The 11,368-nt window shown below is 20.1% G+C and overlaps 4 protein-coding genes across 10 annotated transcripts in view; 2 read left to right on the top strand and 2 right to left on the bottom strand.

The window, feature by feature from the left end:
• The first annotated feature begins 1,205 nt into the window (after positions 1 to 1,205).
• On the top strand, positions 1,206 to 3,619 carry LOC411649 (alkylated DNA repair protein alkB homolog 8). Its single transcript, XM_395117.7, has 7 exons — positions 1,206 to 1,307; positions 1,385 to 1,616; positions 1,752 to 1,874; positions 2,001 to 2,198; positions 2,339 to 2,724; positions 2,812 to 2,967; positions 3,043 to 3,619. Exons 1-7 carry the CDS (start codon positions 1,206 to 1,208, stop codon positions 3,598 to 3,600), a joined length of 1,755 nt encoding a protein of 584 aa, XP_395117.4. The 3' UTR covers positions 3,601 to 3,619.
• A 70-nt stretch (positions 3,620 to 3,689) lies between these two features.
• LOC551877 (putative high mobility group protein B1-like 1) lies at positions 3,690 to 6,831 on the bottom strand. 3 transcript variants are annotated; one of them, XM_624263.5, is made up of 7 exons: positions 6,472 to 6,831; positions 5,672 to 5,754; positions 5,220 to 5,394; positions 4,948 to 5,066; positions 4,703 to 4,845; positions 4,461 to 4,635; positions 3,690 to 4,392 (listed from the first exon to the last, which is right to left on the bottom strand). In XM_624263.5, the coding sequence occupies exons 3-7, from the start codon at positions 5,326 to 5,328 to the stop codon at positions 4,330 to 4,332; spliced, it is 609 nt and encodes a 202-aa protein (XP_624266.2). In that variant the 5' UTR covers positions 5,329 to 5,394; positions 5,672 to 5,754; positions 6,472 to 6,831; the 3' UTR covers positions 3,690 to 4,329. The 3 variants fall into 3 exon arrangements, with proteins under 3 accessions (XP_624266.2, XP_006569550.1, XP_006569551.1); XM_006569487.1 differs by lacking the exon at positions 6,472 to 6,831 and adding an exon at positions 6,329 to 6,363; XM_006569488.3 differs by lacking the exon at positions 5,672 to 5,754 and having other exon boundaries at positions 6,472 to 6,825.
• Positions 6,832 to 7,544: 713 nt separating this feature from the next.
• Positions 7,545 to 10,025, top strand: LOC551855 (exosome complex component rrp45). 3 transcript variants are annotated; one of them, XM_026440832.1, is made up of 9 exons: positions 7,545 to 7,822; positions 7,917 to 8,011; positions 8,229 to 8,451; positions 8,615 to 8,832; positions 8,920 to 9,147; positions 9,240 to 9,370; positions 9,466 to 9,545; positions 9,618 to 9,753; positions 9,835 to 10,025. In XM_026440832.1, exons 1-9 carry the CDS (start codon positions 7,757 to 7,759, stop codon positions 9,897 to 9,899), a joined length of 1,242 nt encoding a protein of 413 aa, XP_026296617.1. In that variant the 5' UTR covers positions 7,545 to 7,756; the 3' UTR covers positions 9,900 to 10,025. The 3 variants fall into 3 exon arrangements, with proteins under 3 accessions (XP_026296617.1, XP_624243.3, XP_026296618.1); XM_624240.6 differs by having other exon boundaries at positions 9,240 to 9,373; positions 9,835 to 10,019; XM_026440833.1 differs by having other exon boundaries at positions 7,587 to 7,700; positions 9,240 to 9,373; positions 9,835 to 10,017.
• Positions 10,026 to 10,185: 160 nt separating this feature from the next.
• Positions 10,186 to 11,368, bottom strand: part of LOC551831 (histone deacetylase complex subunit SAP30 homolog) — a 1,875-nt gene continuing 692 nt past the window's right edge. For all 3 annotated transcript variants that reach the window (XM_006569483.3, XM_026440834.1, XM_006569482.3), the window contains 3 exons: positions 11,355 to 11,368; positions 10,603 to 10,830; positions 10,186 to 10,465 (listed from right to left, as the gene is read on the bottom strand). The exon at positions 11,355 to 11,368 is cut by the window's right edge. In XM_006569483.3, coding sequence (XP_006569546.1) covers positions 10,337 to 10,465; positions 10,603 to 10,830; positions 11,355 to 11,368 — 371 coding nt within the window. In that variant the 3' untranslated portion in view covers positions 10,186 to 10,336. The remainder of the gene's footprint in view (positions 10,466 to 10,602; positions 10,831 to 11,354) is intronic.

Genomic DNA, 11,368 nt, shown 5'->3' with positions numbered 1-11,368 from the left:
TGTATTTTTATATATCGCATATATATTTTTAATTTTTCCTTTTTTCTTTCAAGAAATTCTCTTTTTCTGCTTTCCTTGATATTTTTGATTATATATTCCCTTTTTTTTTTTTAATATTTTTCAAATAAATATTTTTATCATAAAAATGTTATTATAGAATATATGTTAGAAGAAGAAAATAGAAAAATTTAGTGACGCCATCTCGCGGATGAGTGCTAGAAAACTTGGTATTAAATAATATAAGAAGGTATTCATAACATCATAGACAAGACTAACAGTAGGAAAAAGATAAAAAGAATGTGCCATGTTATATTATATTTTTGATTATATAGTTCCTATATACTTCCCATCACGCTGAATTACTATATTGCTAGAAATTAATTAATTAATTTTAAAAGATTAAAATCTCAAAAAAGTTTCGTATTAATTTTAACAATTATTAGTAAATAATAAATAATTTAAAAAAATTTCAAATTAAAATTAATGTAAGAAACTTCTTTAAGATCTCAGTTTTAAAATGCTTTAAAATACAAACATTTTTAAGTAAAAAATTAATTATTAACTAATTTTAAAATAATAGTTTTTTTCATACTTCTCGTATAATTGTTCTTCTCTGTGACATGAATATCCTTCTTACATATTAATAAAAAGTCTAAAGAAGTTTCTGATATCCAAACACGAGATGGCATTACTATCTAAGTTTTAATTTGCTTTTTTTGTTAAATTTATAGCAAAAAATAGTTTATATTTCTATATTTTGTATCAAATCGAGAGAAATTTTGTATATCACTTTGTTTTCAATTTTATTCTCTTGATATAAAATTATAAATCCAGATTAAAATTTTTTGTTATTAGAGATTTCGATTTTATATTAGAATAATATAATCTAAGAGAAGATATATAAAAGTTTTTTATAAATTTTTTAAGAATGAAAATTATTTATAAGACATGTCATATAGTTGTAATTTGCATACATGTGAAATTATAATTAGTGTATATATTTTTGGATATATTAATATTAGAACTTTATGTTATGATATATTTTATTCAATCGATAATGTTGAAAGTGATATTAAAATGATAAATAAGCAAGTGCTATTCTCTCTGATACATACAATATAAGACTAAATTTAATTAGGGTTAATCTATTCTATACTTTGTCTCTATTTAATTTAACAAATTGATAAAAAAGAATTTAAAAAATAATGGAAGATAAATTAACTAAAAAAAGTTATCGTAAACAAAAACGAGCATATCATAGACTTCTTAGAGATATGAATATTAAATGTTGTAATAATCCTACACAGGTTAATATTTATTTATGAGACTTATTTATAAAAACATTTTAAATAATATTTTATTTTATCATTTTATTTTATTATAGTATTTAATGATTTGCAATGCTGGATTAGTAACTGGATTACAAAGAAAAACATTACAAGATGTGATAAATCTATTTGTTAATAAATATGATTTAATAATGTTACCAAATAAATCATATTGTTTCATTAAATTTTACTCGATAGAAGATGCTATATATATACATAAGAAAATTCATGGTAACATTAAAATTAATGGACAAAATACACCATTGTATACAACATTTACAGAATCAGGTATTTAATTTACATTAAAATATATATAGAATATATATATTTTAATTTTAAATATTAATGAAAATATAATATGTTCATCTACAGATAAAAAAATACAAATATTTTCAATACTTTGATATTATATTCTTGTTTTAGTTCCTGATTTAAATTATTGTGAATGGTCTTTAAATCTACCTTCTGGTATTAAATTAATTGAAGATTTTATAACTGAAGAAGAAGAAAAAATGTTATTAAGTACAATTACTTGGAATAATGAAGGTAATAAAAATTTAATTGCTTTTATATAAAAAAAATATTATGTTAGAAATTAAATAATTAGTAATTAAATTTAATAATTTAATAATTTAACTATTAAATATAAATTGTTTTTTATTTAAATTTTAGAATCATCTGACTTAAAACATAGAAAAGTTAAACATTTTGGATATGAATTTCAATATGATACAAATAAAGTAGATCTGGATAAGCCTATTGTACCTATACCTAAAAATTATCAATTTTTACAAGTATTATTTAAACAATATCATAATGTTTCATATGAATATGATCAACTGACAATTAATCATTATTTACCTGGTCAAGGTAAATTTTAACTTTTAATGATTAATACTTAATGATTAATACTACTAATCTTTTCATATAATTAGAATTATAATATTTTATATTATATTTTCATATTTTCATATTTTCATATTTTAATATTTTATATTTTATATTATAAGGTATTCCACCTCATATTGATACACATAGTGTTTTTGAGGATAGTATATTATCACTATCATTAGGTTCAGCATGCATAATGAATTTTAAAAAGGAAAATAAAAAAGCTTCTCTTTTTTTACCTCCACGTTCATTATTAATTATGTCAGGAGAAGCTCGTTATGCATGGTCACATGGAATTTGTCCTAGACATAATGATATAGTACAAACTTCAAATGGAATAACAACTCAATCACGAGGAACAAGAGTATCATTTACATTTCGAAAAGTTCACAGGGGTGATTGTTGTTGTAACTTTCCTGAATATTGTGATACAAAACAAAATAATTCTACTACTATTATTGATAATAAAATAGCGCTAGGAATAGAAACTTCTTATGTACATGATGTATGTATTATAAAATATCTTTTACTCATTATATGATTTTATTTATATTTAATAAATTATTGAATAAATTTAAGCATTTTCATATAGGTTTATGACAAAATTTCGAATCATTTTGATGAAACAAGACATAAACAATGGCCCAATGTATCAAAATTTCTTCAATCTTTAAAAGTAGGTGATATTTTATTAGATGTAGGTTGTGGAAATGGTAAATATCTCTATCAAGATAAACATTTATTTAAGGTATGAATTATTCATTCTATATAATAATTGCATATAATATAATAGTATATAAAATAAAAATTTTTAATAATATAGGTTGGATGTGATAGAAGTTATAATTTAATGAAAATATGTCGGAGTAAAAATTTTGAAATATTCCTATGTGACTGTTTATATTTACCCTATAAAGATAATAGTATGGATGCAATAATATGTATAGCTGTAATTCATCACCTTTCAACTCATGAACGGCGGAAACAAGCAATTCTTGAATTAGCAAGAATTCTTAGACCAAATGGAAAATGTTTAATTTATGTGTGGGCAAAAGAACAAGAAAAAGATTCTATCCAAACAGCTTATTTACGATATAATTTAATTAAAAAAGAAGATAATATTTCATGCACACAAAAGTTAACAGAATATGGTGTAACATTACCAATACATGAAAATCGTACAAAATTTATTTGCAATGATATGCTTGTTCCATGGAAAAGAAAAGGAGGAGGAAATTTCCTTAGATATTATCATGTATTTGAAGAAAATGAATTGTCACAATTATGTTTAGAAATACCAAATTTTATAATAAATGAAGTATATTATGATCAAGGAAATTGGTGTGTAATTTTACAAAAAAAGAGTGAAATAAACAAATAAATTAGTTTCTAATGAAAAATTATGTTAATTATACCTTTTCACAATTTTAATAAAATTTGAAAAATAATGTTTAAAAAATAAAACAAGAATTTAAGGATTATAAATGCTTTAAATGATTTTATCTTTATTGGAAAAAGAACAAAATACATGGAATATGTGTTCTATACAGGGTTTTAGATATAAATAGTCCCTGATATCTAATTTTATCATTATAAACATGAATAATGCATAATTAGACAAGAAAAGTGCACTGTACAAAGCTCACTCTGCTTGACTTTTATTTGCTATTGTGCTTCAATTGTGTATAACATATTTAATAGCAATATAGATTATCATTATCATTTTTTAATAATAATAATATTATTATTATTATTATCAGCATCATACTTTTCATTATTATTTTCATTATTATTACTATTGATATTAATATTATTACTTGTATTAGGTATCATTTGTAAATATATTAGCACACCTTATTCACAAAAAATAATATCCAATTACAAAATAAATGTAGAATAATTGCTTTCAAATACTATTTGAAAAATAATTATAACCAAATATAGTAGCTTATAATTTTTTTTCAGATTTGTTAATGCCAACAGTGTACATAATATATACAACAATTGACAATACTAAACTATTAGTAAAATTGTTATACATTTTTAATTGGCGAGTGCTTGTCTTAGGGCAAAATACATTGTCCCTTCTTTTTTTAATAGATTTAAAAACTTATACAGGTCCAACTTCTTCAGGGTCATAATTTTTTACTCTTTTATTATATGCAATAATTTCCTTAAAAAATAAAAAATTAATAAAAATTTTATTTTTTAATTAATAAAAAAATTTAATAAATTATTTACTCTTTCATATCTGGCTCTATCTTCTTCTGCTATTGCCATATACTTCGATTTAGTTTGAAGATCTGTACTCATCCATAATTTACCCAACTCTTTGGCAATATCACCTACTCCCATTTCTGGATGTAATTCTCTCATTTTTCCACGTAACTCTTGGCAAAAATAGAAAAAGGCAGACCTAAAATAAAATTTATAAACAAATATTAAATTATCAAAATATTAATCAATATGCAAATACAACATACAATGCTCTTTTAGGTGCATCTTTATCTCTGTATCTTTTTGTTCCTCTACGTGTTGGTCTTTCTGTTTCTTCATGGCCAGTATAATGTCTATCATAATAATACATTTTCTTATTGCAATGTGCTCCATCTTCAAGATGAACAATCTAAAAATATAATATAATTTCATTAATATGTATTTTAATGTATATAAATTCATTCTATCAATTTTATAATATTTATAATTATAGTTATTTTATAATATTTACTTCATTTTTTACTGGAACTGCATTGATTATAAAATTTTTACTTTGTGTATTAGACCACTTTGCTTGATTATTTGAAACACTAGATACATTTCCAGGTTTCATTACAGGTTCACCACATTCTAATAAAATTAAACAATTAATCAATATATATTTATAAGATAATTGTATGTTTTTTGATTAATATTATAATTTTATGTTTATATTATTTATATGAATATATTTATACGAATATTTAATGAAAATTTTCAAATATATTAAATTAAATTTTTCACCTTGTGTCATATTTGTCTGACCAACAATCATTGTATCTCTCATTCCAGAATTCAAAGAATTATCACCCGTTTTTGCAAGATAAACATTTTTCCTATCATTTGATTCCATAATTGTATGAAATTCTTTATAATGTTTTGACCAAGAAATGAATGATTTATCCAAAACCACAATAATCTACACATAATATTTTATATATTTTATTAATTTATTATTTTAAATTTTAATTAATGTAAAAAAATTAAAATTTGATAAAAAAATATAAAATAATAAATCAGATAAATATATGATATAATTTATAAATCAACTATAATTATTTCTTTATTTTTAAAATATATAAAATAAAATATATATAAAATAAAATATATATCTTTATATCAATTTTTTTTAATAATAAATATTAAGCATTTAAATAAAAGTTTATAATAATGATAAGATATTAATTATTACTTACCACAAATATAATTTATAGAAAGCACATAACAAATTGTTGTCATGACCTTAATAAAACAGCATCATTGATAATTGTTTCAAGTTCTGCAGGAACATAAAAATATATAAAATTCTTTAAAATAATGTAAACTATATAATGAACATAATATATATTTTTATTATATATATATTTTTTTTCTAGCAAAACAATAATTAATACAAAAAATATAAATTTATAATTTGATTTTAATTTTTAATATTAACATATTGTATATTTTAACATTATGTATGTAATTTATTTTAAAATTTTAAGTATTTATTTATATAATTTACAGTGTTAAGAAAACAATTTTAAATTTTATAAATATTTGATTTTTATTATTTAAATATAATAATGTAATAAAATTATATTTTATGTAAATTTATATATTTTTTATAGTTATAATTTGTCAAAAAATTCTACATAAATATATAAACACCGAAACTTTTCATTAAGTCAATCAAAAAATGGTATACATTAACGTAACACACATACCTTTTTGAAAAACCAGATATTAAAAATATAAAATATTAAAAAAAAGAAAAAAATATTATTAACGAAAAAAAAAAACAATAAAATATTTGGAAACATTAAAGACATATAAGTAACGAAAGAAAGATAAATGTAACAGATATTTACCTACAGATGACGTACAAAGGCAATCGCTACTACAACAACAATATAAAAGCTATCTTACGATGCATTACTCAGAAAAATGAAAGAGTAGTCAGTAGAAGTGAAAATAAAATTAGATATGCTTTTTAAATGGTAATATAACTTACCAACAATAACTAAAAGCAAACGTTATAAAAGATTTCGAGAAAAATGATTATAAGCAACGCGAAACGTAACTTATTAAGCATCCATTCCACAGATCGGCCCTATCTATATGTATCTATCCGTACGTATCACGCGTACCGTGATCAGCATTATATACGAAACGCGTATGATATCTAAATACAACTTTTACCAAACACTAAAATTAATATTATGTGAAGTTTTAAAAATTCACAGATACAATATTCGTCAATTATTGAATCATAGAATTCAGATTATTGACGACAAGACTGAACGTTAAAAACAGATCGTATAAACTAAGCTGATTGAAGCAGATATGACCGGGCATGGCCACTTGTGTGGTGTACATATATATATATATAATACGCGCGAGCGCGTAACTAATACATCAATTTTTTAATATTATTTACTTTTATAATATCTTGAAGTTATTATTTTGTTATTAAATATTTTATTTCAATATTTCAATTCTAATTAATAAAATCACATTAAAATTTAAAAAGAATAAAAAAAAACAATTTTTTAATAAGAAATATTAAGGGACGTTCATATGTTGAATGATGATGTCAAATGTTATCAATATATATTATATTTTCAGACAATATCGATTGGAAGAAATCATATATTATAAGAACGAAAATCAATTTAATATATATTCTTTTATATTCTAATTGAATAAATGTATATTTTTTATATTTAAACATTAATTCTCATTATTTAATATTATTATTTAAAAAAATATAGAAATTATAAAAAAATTGTAAAAAATGTTAATAATTATATATAATTTTTAAACTTAAATTAATAATAAATATATAATCTTACATATAAAAATTATATTTGTTATATATCGTATAATAAATTTGATATTTATAAATTAAATATTAGTAATTAAAATTAGTTTTAAATTTTCTTAATTAATTTTAATTATTCTTTATTTTTTCCATTATTATTTTTCATAATGATAAAATAATATATATAATCTATTTCTAAATCGATTATCTCGAAAATAAAATATCGATTAATAAATTTATGTTGTGAGAATAAAGGTCGATAATAAAAAATGAAATGGGATAGTGTTTAAAAATATTTATATTTTATTTACAATTATATTAACATGAAAAAGAAAATTAATTTATTATAAATAATCATAAATAGTGATAAAGTAATAAAATATAAAATTTACATAATCATTACATCATTTGAATTAAAGGTTATACTCTTTTTAAATTCTACATATACATTTATTGTAAATAGATATTTTAAATCATGAAGGAAATTCTATTATCAAATTGTGAAAAAAATTTTGTAAATAAATCAGTTGAACAAGGAATAGTATGTAATCATATTTTACTTTATAAAATAATGTATAATAAATAAATTTTATTTTATAAAATAAAAGTTAAAAGTTTATTAAAATATGTTTTAGCGATTAGATGGTAGAAGTTTATTAGAAGCACGACCTGTTAAAATTTATTTTGCATCTAATTGGGGTAGCTGTATGGTTTTGCTTGGTCAAACGAGGTAAAAAATAATGTCAATTTAATATGTGACAATCTTTTAAAAATATAACATTTAAAATTTATTTTTTTTACACAAAAATTTTTGTATATTTGATATTGATCAATAAATATTAATTATAGATTATATATTTATTTTATATATATATATAAAAGTTTTATTATTTAAATATTAAAAAAATATTAATATTATATAATAATATAAAATAAATTTATTATAGAGTTATAGCACAAGTAACTTGTGATATTCAACAACCAAAGACTTCTCGTCCTAATGAAGGAATGTTACATATAAATGTTGAACTTAATCCAATGGCTGCACAACATTTTGATAGTGGTAGACAATCTGAAATTTCAATATTAATTAGCAGACAACTTGAAAAATGTTATCAAGATTCCAAATGTATAGATCTAGAATCTTTGTGTATTATAGCTGATAAAAAGGTAAAGTATATTCTTTTAAATTAGTTTTGATATATTGTTTTAAATAATTTTGAAAATTTTTAATCTATAATTATTGAAATTCTTGTAATTAGTATATAATAAATTATGTGAAGAATATTATTAAACTAAATATAATATTATTAAATATTAATAATTAATATAGGTATGGAATTTGAGAGTTGATATTAATGTTATTAATCATGATGGAAATTTAATTGATTGTGCTTCCATTGCAACATTAGCTGCTCTTTCACATTTTCATAGACCTGATGTAACTTCAAATGGTGAAGATATTATTGTTCATCCATTTTCTGAAAAGGATCCTTTACCTTTAACATTATATCATTATCCTGTATGCGTCTCTTTTATAACATTTGAAAGGTTAATTATTTGATTCCATATATGTTAATATATATGAAAATATGTTAATAAAATTTTTCATAAAATCATATTTATTTTTATTTTTAGTGGAAATACAGTTATGGATCCAACATATCTAGAAGAAAGAATTGGAGTAGCTCAACTTACTCTTGGTATAAATTCATATAGAGAACTTTGTAGTTTACATTTTAATTATTTAACAAAAACTATGACTGTAGAAGATGTAATATCAGCAGTTTCTAGTTATGCAACAAATTATGCTGTTCAATTAGTGCAGCAGATTAAAGAAACAGTTTTTAGTGATATAAATGCAAGGTGAAATTTTTATTTATTATTTTGTATAAATGCTAAATATATGTTAAATTATTATAAATATTAAATTACTTTTATTTTAAAAACATATTTAGGTATAAAAAAGATAATCAAAATACAAATCGTTTTAAAGAATGTATAACAACTAAAAAATTGACTACAATGAATAGAGAATGTATTAGTATCAAATTACGCAAATGGGATGAAATAGAAAAATTGGAATCTGATGGTACATAATTCTTTGATTTTTAATAGCCAACAATTATTTCAATAATCATTTATTAATTATATTTATATTTAAATAATTATATTTATTTTAAGTTAACATGGAAAAAGAAGTTACTGAGAATTGTACAATTTTAAAACCTGGAGAAGGTTCTGCTGAATTAATAACAGATACAGTAAATATTTATTTAGCTACAAAATGTAATTAAATATTAATATAAATCAACATTTTAAAATTATTTTTATAGAGTGCATCATTTGGTGAAGGTGGACCTAATACATGGAATGTATCTGAATCTTCAGAAGAAGAAGTAAGTGATATTGAAATCACTGATGAAATAAAAAAAGAAGAAAAAGAAGAAAATAAAATTATAGACAATATAGGTACTTTGCATCATATTTATATATATATTATACTTTTTTTTTTTTAGTAAATAATTAATTGATCAATTGTTATTATTTCAGAAATAAATGAAAGTAGTGAAGAAGAAACTACTGAAATGTTAAATAAAGAAGATTTAATGCAATGACTGAAAAAATAATATATAAAAATATAATATACATTTTTATTAAATAATAAAAGACTTCTTTTTCAGTAAATGTAGTCAAAGTTTTATATCATTACAAATTTTTATTATTTGTCTTCAAATGAATTTGTAAATGTTATCAAAATATGAGTAAATATTTATACAAAATTTCTGTGTTCAAAATATTTCAAAAAATGTTCTTTCTACAATAAAATATTTTTTTTGAACAAAATTGTATAAAAATTTATCTTATAAAAAGAACATAGTAAATAAACAATATTTTAATATATATTATATATATATATATATTTCTTAATGTATTTTATACATAGTTCTTATAAAATACCTATTCCTATTAACAAGTAAAAATCCATATATATATATTTTTGATCTTACTAATAAAATATTATTACAATAACAAAACTGAAATGAGGCCTAGGCTATGTTGTATCATTACTTAAACCATTTTTTTGATCCAATTTATTGGCATTAGTTTTTACTGTATAAATAAAAAAACTTAATGCTTCTTTTTCAATTACAGGGATGGTTTTAAAATGCTTCATAAGTGTCTGAAAATAAAAAATATACTTCATATATATATATATTATAATTTTACTTATCATTAATAATATACTATATAAAAATTTAATAATAATGAAACATGCATAATTTCTTAAATATATATTTTGTATAATAATATACTTACATCAGCTAATTGAGCTTTATTTAAACCTGGACGTGTGGAAACTTTATAATGTCTTTTATACCGTCTTAATGTGCCAACTTGTAATTGAAAAAGATCAACTTCAGGTAGATCATTATCTGTCTCACCTGAATCTTCCTCTGAATCCTTGCGTCTACGTTGTTGTTGTTGTTTAGATCTTGCACATTGTATTACTTGTTTATGGTAATCACAAATGTATATATGACGTGCCTAATGATAAATGAGACACATAATGGCATATTATCATGATTATATATAATAAGATTTGTATTTAAAAATATTTTTTAAAATTAATTATTTGTATGAAAAGTTACAGAAAAAAAATTTAAAAAATATTAATAAAATAAAAATATAAAATAAATATAAAAACATTAAATTATTTTTATTTTTATTTTATTTATTAATTTAAAATATGTATGTAATTTAAAATGTACATAATATTTAATTATATGGATATATTATTAAAATTTAATAAATATTTATATCAATATGACTGCACATTCAATAACTCTAATCATTTTAAGATTCTAAAGAATTTTAGAAAATCAATTATGAATATTAAAATTATATCTATTATTCTATAAAAATAATTATATGAATCATATACAATATAATATAACATAAAATCAAAAAAAAAATTTCAAAATAAAGTTAAAAAAATGTATAAAGAAAGAAATTTCAAAATAAAGTTAAATGTTATGTATGTTAATATAATTTTTTATCATTATCATTACCACTTGATCAAGAT

This window comes from Apis mellifera, linkage group LG5 (assembly GCF_003254395.2).
Source record: "Apis mellifera strain DH4 linkage group LG5, Amel_HAv3.1, whole genome shotgun sequence".
NCBI lineage: Eukaryota > Metazoa > Arthropoda > Insecta > Hymenoptera > Apidae > Apis > Apis mellifera.
Note: the sequence above shows the minus strand (reverse complement) of the source record. Positions and strands in the feature narration are given on the sequence as shown.

What these genes read in the sequence shown, in the direction of transcription:
- LOC411649 (XM_395117.7), top strand. Translation starts at nt 1,206, where the DNA reads ATGGAAGATAAATTAACTAAAAAAAGTTATCGTAAACAAAAACGAGCA. An exon ending in AATTACTTGGAATAATGAAG is followed by an intron (nt 1,875 to 2,000) that starts GTAATAAAAATT and finishes TTTAAATTTTAG; the next exon opens with AATCATCTGACTTAAAACAT. An exon ending in AAGATAAACATTTATTTAAG is followed by an intron (nt 2,968 to 3,042) that starts GTATGAATTATT and finishes TTAATAATATAG; the next exon opens with GTTGGATGTGATAGAAGTTA.
- LOC551877 (XM_624263.5), bottom strand. Translation starts at nt 5,328, where the DNA reads ATGGAATCAAATGATAGGAAAAATGTTTATCTTGCAAAAACGGGTGAT. An exon ending in GATGCACCTAAAAGAGCATT is followed by an intron (nt 4,636 to 4,702) that starts GTATGTTGTATT and finishes ATTTTATTTTAG; the next exon opens with GTCTGCCTTTTTCTATTTTT. An exon ending in ATAGAGCCAGATATGAAAGA is followed by an intron (nt 4,393 to 4,460) that starts GTAAATAATTTA and finishes TTATTTTTTAAG; the next exon opens with GAAATTATTGCATATAATAA.
- LOC551855 (XM_624240.6), top strand. Translation starts at nt 7,757, where the DNA reads ATGAAGGAAATTCTATTATCAAATTGTGAAAAAAATTTTGTAAATAAA. An exon ending in TTTAGTGATATAAATGCAAG is followed by an intron (nt 9,148 to 9,239) that starts GTGAAATTTTTA and finishes AAACATATTTAG; the next exon opens with GTATAAAAAAGATAATCAAA. An exon ending in CTGAATTAATAACAGATACA is followed by an intron (nt 9,546 to 9,617) that starts GTAAATATTTAT and finishes TTATTTTTATAG; the next exon opens with AGTGCATCATTTGGTGAAGG.